Genomic DNA, 21,736 nt, shown 5'->3' with positions numbered 1-21,736 from the left:
TTCATTTCATTTTCGCTTTTAAATCTAATTAAGAGCCAATCTTTCATTCTTTTATTTTTCCCGTTAATTAGCTACATTTCGATTATATTGAATCACAACACATTTTCGTGCAAATTTGTTGTTTGGCTAACATTTGGAACGTGGTTGATCAAAACTTAAATCTAAATCATTACATTTACATTGTTTTCTTAAGGTTTTAGACTTCCTACAAACGTTCTCATACCCGAAATTAGAAATTTTTCAAAATTACAACATTTCATTTGAAACATTGGCAATGTTTATCAACGTTAAAATATTACCAAACACAACAAGAAACTGTAGCTATCGGCATTGGGTATTTATAACGGTAAGAGCCGAGTGCTTAGTCGGGATCGCTGAAAATCTCATCCGGCTAATGGATATAGATGTAATAACAGTATAACACCACAAAGAAGAGGCCACCTATATTTTATCGGATATATTGGCCTGATTAAGTGTAATAGCCGATACATTTACAGCGTATCTCAGAGGCGTAGGAAGATGAAACGTAATGGGGGAGGGGCAAAGGTCATCAATATTTGGACACACACACCTTCCTCGCCCCGCACCCACAGGAGGAGATTAATTCTTTAATTCAACACACAACCATATATACTTTATATACTTTTTATATATCATTAAGTATGATTCTTGTACACATTTATAGACAGTGGCATACATATATAGTTCAATATTTCTTATGAAACACATAACATGAAATATTGACAAGTTCCACGTCATTGTTTAGTATTTTAATTGATACTGTTGCAATCACAAATCGTTGATCAATACGATTAAGCAGGTACAATATGTACGCTGTACCCATATCCGAGCCAAAGTCACACACGTTAAACAAATGAACTACATAATCACTGTGGAGGTGATAAAATGATTAGGCAAGACAATTCACCTAATAAGGTAAACACACAACTGTCAGAGCGACTTGAGTAGTTCTAGGCAAAAGTAGCATTACTCTACGAGCAAGGGACAGGGTTCGGCAACAAGGGTTTTGTAATGGCGGACAGCGAGCGAGTTTGTTTCACACGCATTTCACATTAAGGGCTTTTCTGGCATATTACAGTAGAACCGAATGATCTAATTTCCATTAGACTAGGGTTTTTTCCGATATATGTACAAATTTTAATGTTCTCTCAGACTGAATTGTCCCTTTAAATAGTACATATAATTCCGTGATAGACATTTTTAGTCCAGTTCATATCAATTTTACTGTTAAAGGTTACAACATTATGTGTATACATGAACATTTGAGGAAATGCGCTTGGGGTGGGGTGGGGGGGTGGGGGGGGGTGGGGGGGTGCACAAAAGACATGTTTGCCCCCGTCCTGGGGAACGGGGAGGCAATTGATTTAGTCCCTTTAAATTATAGTTTAAATAACCCCAATCATATTAAACTATGATACTAACAGTTCGATAACATGATATATTGTAAAAAAAAGGTAATTATCAGAAGAAAACAATTGTTCGAAACCAACTGAAAAGGGTATTACACCTGTAAGTACACAGATCTAATTCATATTAGGACAGCGGCAGGTGGGTCACGACATTATAGCATTATTCACTTTCAATAATGATATATAGCGGTCTCATAAACGCCACAAGAACATGATGGATATACAATAGCTGGTAATTCATCGTTATTCCGCCAAGGAATTCCTACCAGGACATCTGGAATATTATTAATAATGTTCAATCCAAAAGTAATTGTGCTCTTTTGGAAACATAATTCTAATTTTAAGATGTCATTGTATGTATGTATAAATACGGCAACTATTTATATACAAAGAGTAATCAAACGAGATGTTCTCCTCAATACATAGAAACAATAAAAAAAGTGCTTCTTATTACATAGAAAAAACAAAGTAGTTCTTAATATCACATCGGTACGTGTAGCCGTTCCTTGTCACGTCTGTTCGTGATCGACACCTGTCACAAAATTATAATTAGGACAGTGTTATAGAGAAGTTTGGTAGGGGACTCTGCAAATCTGAAATTGACAAATTAGAAAAAAATATGAACTTATCTGAGAACAGCAATTTAGGCGGATATATTGATTCATCAAGTGAGCTTTTTGGAAAGACGATGAAATGTACATTAACTTATTCTTGAATTTTATTTTTGTATTTGCTCTCTTATGAACATCACCCATGTCGCAAGAGTTAATTAAAAGAAAGACGTTTTTATTTTGATCTATGACAAAATTTCTATCGATTTTTGTGGCTGCCTTCAGCATGCAGATTCAATCAATGTTGTGAATCAACACAAGTTGGCACGTGCCTCGAATTGATTAAACGGCCAGAAACATTAAGTTGTTAAAATGAAATCTGTTTAACCTGTTGAAATAGGTCAGCGCTCCTTTACAAAGTGTATGTGTCTAAGTGACACATTTAAAAGCTGTTATGGTGACACGTGTTATATATCGACGTTTTGTGATTGTGTTGAACGACATAATATGCACCACAAGATGTTGCGTTTATTGCCAACATCTAGACACAATCTAATTCCGCAAGTTCAATGGATGTAACCGGACTGGAGTTGTCATGACATTCTATTACGTTACCGGTTTTAGAACAGTCTTTGTTCCTTTCCAAATACGCCACATCCGTTTTTTCATTAAATTGTTGGGAACTGTCTTGTTCAGTGTCAGGTGTCGGTGACATAATTGAAGTCCGCAATATGGATATATCCTCCAATCAAGGAAGGACAATGTAAATAGGTGACGGGGTTACAATATGTATTTAGGACTAACCGACCAATCGTTGGAAGATTTGTCCAAATAAATGGCGACATTCCTTTTCTCATCCATGTGCAGGATTACACAAATCAAGTATAAAGCATTTCAAAAGATTTCTACTTAAGACGTCGTAATAAAGATTAAAGAGCAGGGGCCGGTTGCTCGAACGTTCATTAAAGTAATCATTAAATAAAGCATTATTAAGTCTTAATTATTTAACATACGGAAAGTTCCGTGTGTTTTGCTAAGTTGAAATGATGACGTAAGAATTCTTGAAGTTAACTTTAAATTTAATAACGATAAGCTTGACTTGACGGATGGCTATTCTGGAGTGTCCAGAATGTAGCCGTTGTGTTCCGTACAAAGTCGGAGACCTAACTAGCATGAAATAAAACATAGCATGGTTAAATACATATACAGACAATGAAATTCTAGAATTGTGATTGACAGATGTCGCTTATCTATAGGTGTTAAATTAGACTGAGGCAATCTGAAGATGACCAGTGGACTAATATAATAATCCTATTACGTAAAATAATGGACAGGTTAGCTGAGTTGTTGTACCTATATGACAAAGAATTGATCAATGTTGACATGTACAGTAAAGCTGGACTTCATGACTCTAAATATATACATTTTTAATATTAACAATAGGAATACTAGCTATTGTGATGTCTTAGAAATATATTTAACAAAGAGTCTTATGAGTAAATGTATTTTGAACAGTTCAAAGTCAATTTTAGCACTACGCTTTTTATCACAAAATTTCCTTGTGATAGATTCATTAAATCACTATTTTTAAGTTGGCGGTTCAAGTACAAACATTACACATCCAATGTTTTCTTCAAACATATCGATTACTGTATTGTGAGTATTCTGGAAATGAGTTGCGTGTATCCTAGGCCAAGATTATCATTTTTTACCTGCATTTCAACAGAGAGAGCGTTGCTCCTTTTGGTTGGTCTCTCTACACGTTCCCTTATTAAGTCTGCAATGTACACAATATATTTTCTCTGCTAAACCGGTATCTTGCCCGAATTTGATTGTCGTTAAGTGAATCCAGCTCCCCGAAATCTCGATGGACTCGCTGAATGCGCTGTTTTCCAAGAACGTCAAACATGACATTCATCGCGGCCATTGCATCAGTTGTATAATGAAGGTTTAATGATGCTACCTACCATCATTAAATACTGACGACTTAATAAAGGTTTAATGAAGCTTTTTAAAATCATTCATTAACGTTAATGAACGTTTGAGCAACGTCAAAAATTTCGTAATGACGTCATTATATTTTATGACGGTTTAATGAAGATTTAATCCATCATTAACGATTTATGATATATAGTCATTGAAATACTCAATTATATTTCGTCCGGAGAATTTTTATCTAGAAATATCTATGTGACATATCTTTAAAACCATACTGCGTTAAAATCAAACATTTGGAAAGAATCTTAGATCTTGCCCGTAATTAGAAATTTCCGTAACCGTCAAATTTACCAATATACACAGACTACAGTGTATACAGGATCGAATCATTTTTTGGATGATTATTGCTTAACGGGTCATAAATTCTTATGGATACAAATTAAAAAAAATGGATGGGATAAGTATCCTTACTCATCTTTAATTAAGGAGTTGATTTACTGTTGTAGTGAAATATTAGCATAATATGTTACAGAGATATAATAACCGCAGAATATTGAGATAGAGACCATAACATTGCGCGGTAAACCTTAAAACATTATAATATGATATTATAATATAATAAGTTTTTATATCTTAATTAATGAACATTTTTATTCAATTAAAACCGACAAAATCAAATCTACTTACTGTATGAACAATGATTCCGAATCGGTGTAAATTTTGGTATGAAAAAAAAACCCTAAAATTATTATTAATTGGCTCTCGTGGCCATCAACTTATATAATATATGCCTTCTAAGTCGACCAGTCTGGCTAATAGGGAATATATAAGATATTACTTCAACTCTTCCTACAAAAGCCAGTGAAAATACTCATTTTATCTGCCCTCGGAAAAATAACAAATTTCACATGAAAGAAGCACATCTGTTTTTCCATCTAGAATCGTTATCTTGCCATGATATCCTAATATTATACAACATGTGTTATAATGATGTAAATCTCCGCGTGGGTAACTACATACGATAGCCTCCCGATAAAGCTCTCCAGTTGGATTATTGATAAGGTGAATCTAAACTTCGTGGATATCCCATAGCGATCATTTCTCACCAACGTAGGGATCTCTACCGGTTTGTCTAGATTGCTCTACTCTAAAAAAACCTTCTTTATGTAATTCTAAAAGTTTACAAAAGTCTCCAAAGAGGTGTCATTGAAATTTTGTTTTGCCGTTAAAAGACGGAATATATATAATCTCGTTTTTGTTTTTCGTCGAATCGTGAAACGGATTGACGTTACCAAGTCTGAGTGGAATCGGAGTGCAATAACAACGTTTCACTTAAGCACTATTCAATATCAAAAACAAGGATGATCGTGAAATACAATGCTGAAGTGTTGTGATAGAGGCGGACAGCCAGTGAACATCTGTTTAACAATTTCCTCGGTCCAACGTCATTGTCCTTTTGAACAACGCCTTTTTGACATGGGATTGACGGCCAACACTTCTTTCGGGTTAATCAGAGAAACAAACTGTCTAACTGTAGTATATCGGACGAAATAGACATGTGCAAATGTCCGGAGAGTTCTCTCTAACCCAGTTTTTATTAGCTCAAGCGTACTAGATTGTATACGGTTTTTAATGTAAGCTGTAGCTTTTATACGGATTCATCTCTTGTCTGTCAGTTGTAGAGCGGGAACCACTTTAACAGAAGTAATTGACCTTCTCATGCTACTCGCACACCCCAATGTGATGGTTCTGTCATATTTGTGTAACCGCAAATCATAACTATTCCATTGCGCATGTCAAAATAAACGCATTTCATGGCGTTAAATAGGTCGAACTCATTAAAAGAGTTGGAATTACTATGGATACACGGCCGTCTTCAGCTGTTTTTGTAAGATATGGCTAACTTGTAAAAGTCTTGCTCGTTAATCAAAGAGGTTTTGATATCACAAAAGCTCACTTAACAATTGTAAAGTGTAGCATGTGTTGATGAAAACGGCGCTGGACTTTCGTAAATGATCAAATATTGGAGAGTGTATTTACCGTTACGAATCAAATTAATCCCAGCATCGCTAGTATTAGCTGTAAGCCCGGCAATCATATGATTATACGGTTTCATGTAGTCTGAGATGCTTACGTATGAATTACCAATTCTGGGAAATAAATCAAAGGCTTGGTTGAGTTTTCAGGAGGAGCCTGTAATGAACTCGGTATATAGAATTGGTATGAGTTGGCTGAACAGTATATACCGGTATTTGCACGAAGAGTGACAAACGTGTAATTTTGTAGGCTGTTACACGCAGCACACAAACTAATTCCTTGATCCTTATATAAATCAACAGACGGAGCCCGACCCCACGGTGCGGTCAGGTCTTTGTGGCTATTGATTAAGACGCCTGATTAATTTGCAGAGCTTCTAAGGGAACTGGAAAAAAGAAGAAACCATATATATATATATATATATACTTCACACAGCAGGACATAGAGCCGCAGTGGAGAATGTCCTGGTTTTACAAAGCGATGTGTGTTTTTTCATCATTATTGCTCCATTGTTAATTGAGATTTTTTAACATCGGTATTGATTTCAAGACTTTCCTACCACAGAGTGGTTTTGTCATCATTAACAAAACAACGTGTTGTGCCTAAAACCGCTCACTAGGATCTATACCTACCAGGGATATATGTGTGTATTTCCGCTGTAATCACGTTTCCATTTGCCTTGGTCATTGTTTTCAGTGGCCGCATATATAGATAATACGTTGGAGTTGATAATTTAAATGCAGCTTTCCGGAATGACAATCAGATGTAAGTAAATACTATTTCGTAAGTAGAATATTATTCACAAATGAAATATACTAAAAAAGTAATATACAAAGGCACTCAATAGTTTTTTAGCTGACCTGCTCTATTTTTATTGAAAATTACATTTAATTTGATTATTTGGTCTTTTCAGCTTCAACTAGCTTTGTCAGCTTTTGGCCACATTTAGCAAAATTTGCGGTTTCAGAGAATACTCAAACACTATAAAATTGTAATACTAATGATTTATTTAGGCTTCTTCAAGTCGAACGCTTTTTTCAGCCAATAATTGATAATGAGTTACCAAACCATATTGAAATAATAACCTTTGTTCAGTGCAATTAACATGAACTCAGGTAAGATTTGCATGTAATAGAAGTAACATTGTATTCTATACTTCAGTCTACTATATATATGTAATATATACATTAACAAATAATACATTGTAAACTGAAAAAAACCTGTTCCTTATAATCCATTATATGATAATTTGAAGATATCTCAGGTTCTTGGTTAAGGCATACCTTTATTTTTATATAGCTTGCGATCATATTTTGAAAATCGACCAAAATGCTTAGGTACGAAAATGTACTATTTGAAAGCAAGAAGCAATTTAAAGGAGCTTTGAAGCAACAATGCATTTAACAGTTTTAAATCCCTTTCAAAACATCAGTTTGCTGTGAAATGCACCATCTTTAATGCTGTTAAAGGGTATGCCATTTTAGATGATATGCCTATGGTGTTATCCTGTAGGATAGCTATCGTTTTTGTTTCTTTTTACACTTTTGAACAAGCAACACAGATGCTGTTTACTTCCATCTTCTCGGACCATTTTTGGGTCTTCTGTCCAATCAATTTTCAATACAATTACACCTTGGTTTAGTTTGAAACTTTAATCTTAGTTTAATTTATTCTTTTTTCTATTGTGGCCAGGTGACGCAGTTAACCTCATTTATACGCATATGTTGTAACTATGTTTCCTCCTATTCAGTTGGAATGCTGGTTTATCCCATACTATACACTCGTGTCGTATGAGGCTTTATTACATGGCTACCCACTCATTACTATCACGTGACGTCACGTGAACAAAATTACTATTTTCTCGATAAAACTATTTTCTCGATAAAAGGTAAATGCTATTTAAAAAAAAATCAAAAAAATCTAAAGATAACACACATATTTCATGTATTGAGAGTTGCCTTGCAAACGTGGGCTCCTTCGAACTTCAAAACGGCGGGATATCATAATTGTAAAATTGTAAAACGTCGAGGTTTGTGAGAAAACTAATCCTTCATATGTAGATGAGAAGGAGATGGATACATGTAGTGGTGAAGGAGTCTCGGAAAATAGTACGACTTATATTACTACGTGTTGGAACACTCGTATACTCTACTGTGCCTGATACTCACGTTTATTTTAACTTTAAAAAGTGCAATTCAAATCGAGATCAGCGTGATTTGTATAAATCGATATTGTCTTTTCATATCAACCATTCAATTAAAACTGTTCATTTATAATTTCATAATTCTCATTTTGAAACGTAATATTGGCATTTTAACGATTACTGATACAAACCTTTATTTTCTATATTCGAGTACCATTTTAATACACATGTATGCTATTTGTAACTGTAAAATAAAATAATATATACTCTTAAGTTAATTACATCTTTGCCAATTACGTGACAGACGAACGACTACTATGGCTATATAAGTTAGGATATTATTGTAGATATAGAAACGTGATAAGTCCAATTTCCAGTAATTCTGAAATTGATATCAAAGCTGTGAGCTAATCTGTTTCAAACGATGTCAGTTACAGTCAGTAAAGTGAAGTTTGCTGATGATTGCAATGTTATCTGCTTTCAATATGAGTTCTGTGTATGCCCTACGGGTAAAGCACTACAGTATGGCGTCGTAAGGGGGCGAGAACAGGGATATTCTATTTAAGTAATAAACGTTGGATTTTAATAGTTATCTGGATTGATCTTAGTGTGAAATGCTCAAAACCGCTTAGCACTGTCGACTATTTCAGATTTAATTCGGATGATGTCTAAATATCTGTCATTAAAATTGAAAGCATTACTCACTAAGCGTTTAACAGTGCATATAACTATCCTAGAAGTGTAAAGTAATCGATCATCCATTTCAAACTTACATTATTCTGTGATGCAAATGTGATACTACATACAGAAACACCACGTAGATGTAATATTGTATTTTATATGGTATATTGATGTTATAATTGATCTACTCTTAATATTGAAATATTGCTCCCATATTGTATCAAATGTAAATGAAGTTGAGCACAGCTGGGTTGACATTCATGACGACCTCTTGCTCTCTATTGCCTCATTGAAGGGTCAATGAAGTACAACACAAAACCAAATCAACAAAACAAATAATTCCACTGTAATGTCTATCTGTGTGGGCATCATGCTATACCGTTCCATAGTCTGAAAATCAATATCGCCCTGCTTAATGACCCATAAGATGGGGGTAAACAATGGTCATTATATAGCAATTATATGTGGATTATTTAGCGGTCAAACAACGATTTGTTAAAGAGACCGGGGTGACACCTATATGGAAAAAAATATGTGTTCGAAAAGCTACACCACAATCTACATCATTTTACATATCACTTTGTATTATTATCTGCAATAGTTAATGCTTCGATATATATATATATATTTCTTCATTTTGTGTTTTCAGTCAAGCGTATTTTAGTGTTGCACATTCAGTTTGTCGTTTCTAGTTGGATTGGTATAATCATCATTGTCGTATTGAAGGATGGAACATGTTAATAGAGTGTAAATTGTTTTATTTTCCTTTTGTCATTCCACTGTATCTTAAGTAAAGGTGCACATTTTATAAACAAATGTTTATTCAACTCCAAGATAGCACACACGCTTCATTAATAACCGTTAGAAATCGAGAATAACAAAGGCTTGGGCATCAAAAGTACAAAGGGAGTATTGCGTTGTAGTTAAGTATAAATGTACCTAACAGAACTCGCCATAATCCTATTGAGCTAATGTTGTATACAGGTACAAACAACATGTACAACGTAGTGCAGTAAAGTTATTTTCGAACTCTCCATTCGCGCTGCCAAAGCGTGTCTATAAAAAGATGACCAAATTATATGTGAGCAAATTACATAGCGATTAGGCATGTTCCAAAATCAGCTTTTGTGAAAAATATAATATCAAATCAATTCGATATTATGATATTCTTCTTATTTGAAGAAAGTTGTATTAGGAATTACTTATTGCTTGTCTTATCGACCTCAGCTTGCATCATAGTAGTGGCGTTATGTTAATGTAGGAGCATCGTTAGATATGAAATTTATCGATTTAATAATTGATTGATTGAATTATCAGCAGTGTCAAATATCAGCGAGCAAATTCGAAATCTCTAAGCATTAAACGTGCAAAAAATGCAAATGGAATATTAACCATATTGTTACTATAAAAGTGTCAAGACATTTCAGTGCCTCGACTTAATATAGCACAGCTCACGCTCACACGTGTGGTTGTTCTTAATGCCTTTAGCTGTTGGTAAGACGTGAATCTTAATTGACTAACCCACCGAAAAGAAGTTCTAGTATTTTAAATCCTTTGACCCTGGTTTGGAAAATCATAATAAAATGATGCTAATTTGAAAATGGAAAATTGGATTTATTTTGCAATTATACATTATCTAATATGATGAAAAATAAAAGGATGTACATATGATAAAAATCTCTATTACGCTAGTTATTCAAAAGCAAACACCTCTTAGAGTTACTTAAGGTAGTATGTACATGTACATCGTATGTAACGATGGATTAATGCTGTATGATTAATTATTTATGAAATAATTGATATCAATCTCACCAGATAAATGAATTTATTGATAGACCCTAGACTGTGGTATAACTAAATGTATCGCCCATTCGCCTTGAACCCGTCTGTCAATTGTGATGCATTACACACCATGCGAATTAATTCGATGACACGAATCACCGTCTGGGTAATTTGACGTAGGTCGATTTCTAGTTCGTTTCATATCAATGTAATCAATCTTTCTAATTTATACTTACAGCACGGCAAAATGACCAACTGGAGTCCAACATGCCTTACAGGACTACTAGAGACAAGCGGAACTTGTCCAGGCTAAACCTCGCGGGGGACAAGGCCAACGGCATACATAGATCGGTAAGACTAATTGAATATTCACCATAATTGCTATCTCATACGAGACAGAGAGTCACGTGTTGTTCCAAGAAAGGTGGTTGACGCGGATGTTAGAGATTTTGAATTTCTCTGATTTCTTTTGGATGCCTCTTCTTGGCTGCTTTAGAATTGTAAATGGAGGAGACTTGGATTAACATCTATTGTTCTCCCGTATCCAGTTACACCCACCGCAAGATAATTTCCGTAGTAATAACACGCACTGTTCATTATATAATTGTTGATGCTGATATAAAACCGGGAAATCATCGTATTGCATGTAAATACTTCAATAAGACTTCAACATAATCTTAATAAGTCCAAATTATATCAACCTGTACAATTCTACAGATTTATCGACAGGGTATAGCCACAATTTAGAACAACCTCAAACGTAGACGGTCTTGCGCGGTGATTTATTTTAGTTATGATAAAAGAAGTTGCTTTAAGAAGATTGATTCAGAAATAGAATAGCTGGAAAGAAATACCTAAAATAAAGGAGAGTGAGAGAGCAATGTTGGTCTAACTTTACATTAAAGCACCCCAGCCTTGTTAGTATCAGGTACAATGCTAGCAGCACGAAGCAGCTCTATCTTAACTACATTACTTACATAAACATAATCATGTATGTTACTGTTACCTATTGGGTAAACAAAAGTACATTTGCAGACAATAAATATTACTTTAAACACATATAATAAATATTCATTATGGACGCGGAGGTAAATCAAATTTAAATCAATCTTCTGAAATAAAATCACTTGTAGTTGATTTCGTTGTCAAAATAGACAATAAAAAGATAATCTGAATGATATAGTCGTAAATGTACTTAATGTACGTGTAGATAAGTAAGAGATACCTACCTGAGATAGTGTTTCAAACACAGATGAAATGCGATTGATTATGTATAGGTGTGTTGAATTAATAGCTACAAATTATCAGCTTTCTTTACGAGAACCAGACGCGTGGCCACACAGCATGTACATACCTTCGGAATACACTAATACAAAATGATGTTGTAATGGGTAGAGTATCTTTAGTAATCGGTCTGATCCTATACAAAATGTAAACATATTTTTTATAACGGAGTAACATCAAATAATGCACTGTCTGATGTTTTCCGCTGGAACCACTCAATTCATCCTAAGAGATAAGCGTAAGCAAATCTGCTTTAGTTTTCTTCCCACGCCTCCCTTCGCAATCAGATTTAATTGTGCGGTGGCGAATGCCCTATTAACAAGTATGATATTTAATGGAGACCTGCCTTCGCTGTGAATGAGGTAAATCCAGGGGATGTAGGTGTATGATTCAAAACGATTGGTCATAATCTTATCTCCCTGAATAAGCCGCATTTATGCCACTACATTCCTTATATGAAACACAAATTTTCTCTGAAAGATTATTGTGAACAATTGATAAGGTTACGAAAGCATTTAAATTATCCTCCAAAAATTATAAAACAATCGTCCTATTAAGTCCATCTATTGTTTGTTATATGTGTTTTTAACATACTTATAAGTCTATCATTTACGTCGCATAATCATCTACATTAACTCTACCAGAGAGTTATTTTCGGTCTGACCATATTTATATCCAGATTATACCCAATATGAGAGTACATTACGTGAAGGTCAAGGGCCTTTGTCTTCTATAGTGGTGTCAGAAACTTAATAATACCACAACGAATAATGTCTCAATAAACGCATCAAACTATGAAGGTTTTCGTAAAAGGAAATTTTAATCGAGTTATTAATAAAATTGATTGCTTCGGCAATGCAAGTTATTTGAAGCAAACGTATGGTGGCCCAACACTGTCTGGACACTCTACTGCCAGTTCTCCAGAGGATAAGGTATCCGGCATTCTTTATATAGCACTACCTACACTTATTGAAGATGAAAGGCCTACAAGGGTCTATGTGACGACTCCTGGTGTTTATCTTATTTGGTTTTTGCACTAGCTTTACAAACAATTTTTATGTCAATATACAACCATATTTATTGAATAGGACAAAACTAATGTCAGAAAGCAATAATATGAATCAGTCATAGCATTGATATGGACGGGGTGGAGATTGATTCATCAATATTTGTTAAATAATAATGCGAATGAAAATCTAAAACAATATGTACACACCTGCAGAATTATAAAGTTGTTGATACAGCTATAGATACTAAATTGGCATTACGGTTATCATAATTACAAAGGTGTAATACAAGTAACGTAGAATGATTAAACATACGTTATCTGAGATAAAAGGTAGCTTATAAATAAATACAGAGTGCTCTGGAAATGGACGCGTTTTGACTTAATCAATATTAATCAAAAATGAGTAAACCGGGTCAAAACATTAAATAAAAAAAATCAGAGGTCCGGAACAAAACTAGGTTTGATATAAGAAAATGTAAAAAAAAACGAAAAAAAATACATAAATTCACATTATATCTCATTATTTCACGAGATCAAGGACACAACATAAAATCTAATATAGATGCGGTATTGACTACAGACTTAAGTATATTTAGATACAAATGTAACATTGCGCAATCCCTATTGTTTCTAATATGGTTTTCGTGCAATGTAAACAATAAGACGAAATGAAGCCTTTGTTGGGCTGTCGCTGATGTGACAGAATGAGATTACTAAAGGCTTGTGTGATTTCTTTATCACAGTTATCCTCCGTTGAGGAGGAATTCATCTATGCCGCCGAGTTTGGAGACATTCCTTCTGTCAAGAGAATTCTGGACGAAAACCTGACGTTTAATGTCGACTATAGCGATATCATAGGCAGAACCCCACTACGACTCGCAGTGGGTAATGAACATCTGGAGGTACTGCTTTATTTTATACTCTTTTATTTAAAAGAGCAACCAGTGGATACTTGTTTGCATTGTATTTAATGTTTGTGAAAATATAAAAAGTGATATTTTTATACGGTTATTTTTTATTTTTGCTCTTCAGATCTAGAACCTACGCTCATCTCATCGTTTGAGACAATATACATGCACATTAAATTGATTAATTTATCCATGTCCCTTTTTGCCCTTGAATTCATTAACTTCACTTAGATGATTTGGACCATAGTTGATTCCGCATAATTAACCATCTAGTTTCCATTTTACAAGCGCATATCAAATTCGGCGTAATGAAGTTTTGTATGCATCCTTGCAAAAATAATCTGATCATATAAATAAACTCTTAGTAATATTCTCCTCCTCGCGTTAATATTCACGTTGTCGGTATTATATGTACCATACATCGTAGTAGACGTTTGTTTTTCTCTCCTTAATCTAGATAATATGTCTGTCATCGATCTATGTCTAATCTGCTTAAACTACTCAGCGGTGGAGCGGCTATGAGTAAATAAATATAATGTCAATCAAATAGTGATGATGTTTGATTTCTATCCAAGGTCGTGGAGCTACTTTTGGACCGGTCAAATCTGGCTAACATCCATGAAGCTCTGCTCCAGGCCATCAGTGCCGGCCACGAACAGATCGCAGAGACCATTCTGAAGCATCCGAAATACAGAGACGTTAAAAGGGACAACAAGCGCTTTGGTGAAACAGACTATTTTTTTAATACAACAAATGAAGATTCGCCATTTTCTGCTGACATTACGCCGCTGATTTTGGCGGCGGAGCGAAATCAGTTCGAAATAATTCAGTTACTTTTACTTCGTGGTGAGAACATAAATAAGCCACATCATTATTACTGCAATTGCCAAGAGTGTAGTAATAAGATTCAATTTGATCAATGGCGCCTAGCGAAAACGAGGCTCAATGCTTACCGTGGTCTAGCAAGCAGTGCCTATATTTCACTTTCCAGTAAAGACCCTATCCTGACAGCGTTTGAATTGGCAAGGGAACTCCGAGGGGTAGCAAAAGTTGAAAAGTATTACAAAGTAAGGAATCTTAGAGTTTTGAGTGACTAAATTATATTTTGACACGATATTATATTCATGAAATAATGTTATGATGACTCTGGTTCATATCAGACTTTATAAAATTCGAAACTATTATTACATTATGTTTGTGTCATGATTCAGTTGTCATTATATCTTCTTTCCACTCAATAATACTGTTCAGGGTAACTAGTAATCAATCTATTGTGATAAGAGCTTCCATTTTGTTACAGTTTTGTTTTTGGGTTCTATTAATGTTCTTCGTGTCAAACTCTGATAGCGTTAGCACCAATATGACATTTTATATTTATAGCTTTGATGTTTATGATTAAGATTATTATACAGTATTGTGCGGCCGGGTGGGGTGTGTTGCGTAGTGTCTTCGGCAGTAATAGGACGTTTATTAATCAAGCAACAAACATCATGATTTTAAATATTTGAGGTCAAACAATAACAAACGAATGAATGTATGAATCTTTACCAGAACGAATACCTTGGTTTGGCGGACCAGCTCAGTGTTTATGTAGTGAAATTACTAGACAAGGTGAGAGGTCACGACGAGCTAGAGAAGCTTCTAAACAAGAAGGGGCCGGACTGTGAAGATGACACATACGAATTACTGGCCAGACTCAAACTAGCTATTCATTACAATGAAAAAAAGGTACGTGACGTAAACGACTATTATATCCTTTATCATTTAGTTAATAAGTAATTTTTGATAATTAATTTTTATTTGTTTTCATACCAAGTCCGACTCTCTGATTGACAGATTCTTATTCTTCATATGCAATGAAGACAAAATCCGAGAATAGCGCGGAAACCCGACGTTATCATGACGTCAAAATACGTTGCGTATTGATTTAGAAAAATAATTCAGTGGTAAATCAATGTAATCGTACATTTTAACGTATTTTATGCTATCACGTAGACTGAAAAACTAATTATAAGCATTGTTGTCACTATTTTTTTTAACTTCATAGGGTTATGAAAAAAAATATTTTGTTTGCAAACTTTTGTGAGAATCCTCTACGCGGATTCACATTTAGCAAAAAAATTCTTTCATACCCCTAAGAATTTAAAATATAGTGACATCAATGATTAGATAAAATAATATATTATTTTATCATAAGTTGAAAGCCCTAAAATTTTATAATGGGTCAGAGAATAAGTTATGGTTTACAGGTTCTGTATACATTCTTCTCTAAACGAAACATTTTTATACAGAGCTTGTTTTCATTTTAACTGGCTAAAGGTGTATGGACTGAAAACAGTCAAGGTCTTTACGTTCATCGATTTAAGTGTTCAAACCAAATTGTATTAACTTTTGATAGACATCATTCAACTCTGTGCCTTATTTTAGTATGTGACTTAAGTGCTAAAATAAAAACTTCTTCATTTTATTAATCGTATTGTAAAAGTAAAGTCATATTTTCAAAATACACCTCTTAAGTAACATTTTTTGTTTTATAGATATTACGAGAACTACTAAGAAAAATGGGATGGTATGCTTTAATAGACTATCAAACCATCAGCAATCTTCAATGCCATTCAAATATCGAAATTACTTTGTTTACAGTTCGTTGCCCACCCAAGTTGCCAACAGAAGCTGGTCAGCATTTGGTACGATGACCTTCGCTCTCTTGAAAGGTCAAACTGGTTTTTCCGCAGTATGATGGTCATCAGTATTACTCTATGCTATCCTGTGTTAGCCATCCTCTACTGGTTTATTCCAAAGTCCAAGGTTTGTTTAAATGAAATCAAACAAGGCACAAAAATGAAACCAGTCCAATGTTACTTAAGAAGTTTAGAGACAAATAGAGAATACATGGTTAGTATCTTACAATACAAGGTTTATTTTAGTGCGAGACTTAGTCATCTCGGCTTTCCGTGTCGAGCACCAAAATAAACCTAGTATTGTAAGATACTAACCGTGTGTTCTGTTTATACTGCAACCATTATGACATTTAAAACGAAAGCAAATTGCCATGTTATTTACTTGGTTTCGCTCGAAGCGGAGCGCTTCTTTGATGCGGAGGTAAAGATTCATTCACTCAACCGAATGAGAGTGCACTCCTTTTTACTGCCGTGGGAATTAAATAAGCGCATTCGCAAACAGTATCCGTAATTCTATTCAGCGTGTAATATCACTGAAACAAAACAAAAATACTCAAAAAACAATAAACATCCATTAAAGAATTACTTTACAATACATACCTTTGCCATGAGCCAAGAAAAAGACGACATCGCCATACCAGATTTTCGATATCGTAAAAATAACGGCATTCCGATGAATGTGACGTCACGCTTTAGCGGGACTCTCTGACATTTCATTCACAGGAAGGTTCAAGTTCTTGGTCAAGTTACAAAAAATTCCGTGATATATGGAACAAATTCACGTGATCGTATTGACGGATAAAGTATTTCGTATTGACGGATAAAGCACAAGTTTATCCGGCAGTAGTTATCGGTCAGAATGTGGGATAGTTGCAGGATAAAACACCATCATGTACATTGTAATAGGTTCATTAGGGTACAAATACAATGGAAAGAAAAAGAAAGTCAAAATTGCCTTTTGCTACAATTTTATTATCAATAACAGTGAGTGGTTTGATTCGATCTATTTCTTGTCAGTTTTCGATGTAATTTAAGGCTTCTTTGTTCACAATGAATTGAAGTACTTCTTACTATTTTCAAAATGATTTCGTAGTCACCTTAAACTTGAATTGACGAGATATTGTAATATCGTCTCATACTTTCTTTTTGACAGTTTGGAAAACTAATGCGTTACCCGTGTGTTAAGTTCATCGGCCACACCATGTCTTTCATCACCTTCCTGGTTATGATATTGATATCGAGCATCACAGCCCAGCCTGCCACACAGCATAAGATACGAGCCTTCGAAAATATTTGTGACAACTACGAGTCGTTCCAGATGAACAGATCCAGCGAATACCCTACCGATTTTGTCGTGCGAATATCCAAACCGGAAATCATACATCTGATGCTGTCCCTCTGGATCATCGGTTAGAACAGCTTTTTAATAAGTATTTTATATCAAAAGTTATCCATACGCGGACAAATAACACACAAATACAAAGCGAGTGAAACCTCATTTTCTCGAATTATTATTTACTGTATTTGACTTGTGTTGTACCCACTGAAGTTAAATATACATATCAAAAGTTAATTCAAATTAAAACAAGGGATAACTCAAAGAATTAATAAGGTCTCATTGAGAGAACGTTAAATGTACATTTACAAATAAATGTATTCTATACTCCTGTGAATACTGTGTATCATCATCATCATCATTTAGCATAGATTTAGTTCGATTTATCTTATGAGACTGTTTCCAATACATCAACATCATATGAGCTAGTTACGTTCCTTGAAGCTTTGATATTATACGTAAATCACTGTAGTTTATCACATAACACATCTCTACAGGGACGTCTGATTTTTTCATATTTCATTAGATTAGTTCTAAAAGAACGGTGTGTTAACTATTTGTATTGTTTTCCCATTTTTAAGTAGCGAATCGTTATAGCTTGTCGGAAATAAATTTGAAGACATTTAGAGCATGTAATCATTTTGGTTTTGTCGACATTACAGGGAGATTATGTTGATATTGGAACCTACATGTAACTATTTATTCAACAGTGTTTTGATGTCGTTTTGATGTCCTCTTTCAAGAAACGATTTTAAAGACGAGTCATGAGATTTATAACCTTGTTTACAACCTCGTCGAACTATGTATACGTGTTAGGAAGACACATGTTTTATATCAATTTGTAGATAAACAAATGAATGTACATCAATACCTATACAACGTGCATCGTTTATTAGTCTCATAATTTAGCCTCCGACGGGATATACTATTATCGCACATCAACAATCTTAGCATTAACCTCATAAGTTGTTAAAAAATTATAAATCTTATAAATTATTTATCGTGTTCTGGTTATATCTGATTTTACAATTCCACTAATCACAAGCAATAACTCTGAATGTAGATGTGATAAGACAACGGTTTAACATACTCGCTATTATCATTGAGCTTACGTCGTGGGCATATGTTGATAGCTACTTTGGCATGGAGAGGGAATTAAATTCCAAAAGTTGTTGCAGACGGACGTTTAGATACGGATATAGTATATTCACCAGACATTCAGAGGTTCATGCTGCTGTACAATGGTTCAATTATCACACTATCACCAGAGAGTTCCATCCACAGACGATTGCTATACACCCATACAAAGTCTGTCCCGTCAGATATATCATGATGCCACTGAAAACAATACCGTTCGTACATTTCTTAATCATTTTTTTTCCTGGTAAATTCTCTTTTTCCAATCTAGAAAACAAATCGTACTTGATAGCAATCTGATGTCTAAAGTCTAAATACAGTTTCCAATCGGCCGCCGATTCTACATCCCAACAGTATTTCTGATTACAAAGCGTTGCTCTAGGCCAGAACAAGACGTGGCTCAGTCCTAAGATAAAGCGGCATGACACGAACCACGAGAAAAGGAATTAATTACGATATGTATAAGGGATTTTCTATCGCAATGGTTTTGTTCACATTTCGCGTGGTTCATTCGCCTATACGTAGTGACTAGATTAGTACGTTCTATATTAGCTCCCGCCATAATTTTCCTTTTGTGTCGGCCTCAAGGCGACAATTCCACTTTTACTAAATGATATTCGATATGCTGTTATTTTGTTAATTTTAAAATGATTGACTATCATTTCGCTATTTTCAACTGCACTTGGTGCTTTTTAGTAAAGATTTGTACCATAAGGCAGCCGTCATTTTATGAGTATATAGATCCTCGTGGTATATGAGTGACAGTATAATCTACTAACTGCTAGTCTTAGAATACGAACATTCCTTTGGAACTATCTATTTGGATTTCATTATGCACACTGTTTATTGAAGCATATAAAATTCTAATACTTTGGTAAGTCGAAGTTTGACTTCGATACAGCTGACTTCGAATTTACTTAGTTTGTATAATTTTGATTAAGTCGCCTTTGGTCATCAATATTTGTTTTAAGGCAAGAATGAATGTTCTATTTTTAATAGTTCTGGCATCTTGTGTGTTTTTGTTACTGATCGTTATTTCGAGCCAAGATATCGATACTATGACTGTTTTCTTTTAATAATATGACTATTATAACTTTCCGTTCTATCTGTTCGGCAGGGATGTTGTGGCAGGAGGTGAAACAGGTGTACAGTGCCGGTATATATGACTACTTTGATTCCCTGTACAACTATCTGGACGTTGCCGTACTGACGCTATACATCACGTCCTTTACACTTCGCTACATCACAATCATGAAGGTGAGCATTCCATCAACGATAATATCTCTAACGAGAAGGTAAAAAGCTTGAAGAAGAAATGATCTACATTTGATAGGACAACTATATAAACTTTATAACTATGACGTCGGCCTTATGGATGCTTTTGTATGATTGAATATTTCCACTTGCATGGTAAGAACAACGATATTGTTTTATATACATCAACGATACATATTTAGATAAAGTGCACATTTTATACCTACTCCATTTACACTATCTTACACGGGATTCACCAAATCATCGTACACAAAGGTACATGTGTATGTTACCGCAATGATCAATGAAATATTTCGTTTATTACAGGTTAATATGGCTTTAACGTTCTTCAGTAACTCGGCATCATGGATAGCCCTTGCCAACGAGGAAAATGGGGCGAAATCACAGATGTATTGGCTTATAGCAGGTACTTTGATAAAAAGTTACGTGAAAACATACCACAAAAACACAAGCAATGGTTTAAACCATAAATCACATTTATGTTCCGTACACAGATACATTTGTGGTCGCAATATGAAATAGTTTTGAGTGATAAATATAATCAATGTATTAAGCTTAATAAACTGCCATCTGATAAGGAAATATATTCGCTCATTCTAACTCTCACAAACAAAGACACAATATTCGTGTAAGATGGAAGTAGTCATCAACGAATTAGGATTGAAAGAAGTTATTTACTCGAATCACGTATGAGAACAGGATTCACCATCAAAATCCTTGTTTTAATCCAGATAGGTCGTATTGGAGCGCATGGGATCCCCATAACATTGCGGAAGGACTATTTGCTCTCGCGAACGTCATCAGCTTCACACGGGTGTCCTACGTACTACCGGCCAACGAGTTATTCGGACCTATGCAGATATCACTTGCAAAGATGATTTCTGTAAGTAAAGATCACGCGATATATTCTCGTATGAACATCTCTGTAGAATACCAGCCTTACTGTCATATGCTTTAAAGCTATGTATAGTTTTGATTGAAATATCTCAGAATATGATTCAATGTTGCTTGGAATAAGTATTTCAATAGACTTAAAAATGAGATTATCAAATAACGTTACCATATCTTATGTCGCCTTTGATATCAATAATGGGAAAAATATTTGTAATCCTCGACTATAATGTGCTATCATTAACCAAGTTTTGACAATGAATTTTCCATAAAACTGACTTTATTTGATTTTCCGATATAAACAAGTACAATCCAGATTAAAAAATATGTGCAAAGAAATAGATGTTCTTTGATATTTTAACCATTCTTAAAAAGAGATACATGCATATTATGCTATCGTTCGATAACAGCCAGTGCTATACATTGTATCACCTCTATCGTTTCAGGATATTCTCAAGTTTGGGGTGATATTTTTGGTGGTTTTCCTGGCTTTTATGGTCGGATTGCACAACCTTTATTGGTATTACCCAAAGGAGATGAGGAAACACGTGGTGTTTATGAAAAATAGTGTTAACAGCGAAGATACACTGGCTGGTCAATACTTCGGCATGTAAGCACGTTAGTAGTAGGGATAATACACTGGTGATGTCATA

At 34.6% G+C, this 21,736-nt stretch overlaps 1 protein-coding gene across 7 annotated transcripts in view; it reads left to right on the top strand.

The window, feature by feature from the left end:
• The window catches only part of LOC138315789 (short transient receptor potential channel 7-like), a 106,850-nt gene that overhangs the window by 78,096 nt on the left and 7,018 nt on the right, over window positions 1-21,736 (top strand). For all 7 annotated transcript variants that reach the window (XM_069257053.1, XM_069257052.1, XM_069257055.1 and 4 more), the window contains 10 exons: window positions 10,801-10,913; window positions 13,599-13,757; window positions 14,339-14,830; window positions 15,315-15,491; window positions 16,407-16,571; window positions 17,598-17,853; window positions 20,035-20,174; window positions 20,499-20,598; window positions 20,924-21,075; window positions 21,530-21,693. In XM_069257053.1, coding sequence (XP_069113154.1) covers window positions 10,801-10,913; window positions 13,599-13,757; window positions 14,339-14,830; window positions 15,315-15,491; window positions 16,407-16,571; window positions 17,598-17,853; window positions 20,035-20,174; window positions 20,499-20,598; window positions 20,924-21,075; window positions 21,530-21,693 — 1,918 coding nt within the window. The remainder of the gene's footprint in view (window positions 1-10,800; window positions 10,914-13,598; window positions 13,758-14,338; window positions 14,831-15,314; window positions 15,492-16,406; window positions 16,572-17,597; window positions 17,854-20,034; window positions 20,175-20,498; window positions 20,599-20,923; window positions 21,076-21,529; window positions 21,694-21,736) is intronic.

The sequence above is a fragment of the Argopecten irradians genome, chromosome 2 (genome assembly GCF_041381155.1).
Source record: "Argopecten irradians isolate NY chromosome 2, Ai_NY, whole genome shotgun sequence".
Lineage (NCBI taxonomy): Eukaryota > Metazoa > Mollusca > Bivalvia > Pectinida > Pectinidae > Argopecten > Argopecten irradians.
Note: the sequence above shows the minus strand (reverse complement) of the source record. Positions and strands in the feature narration are given on the sequence as shown.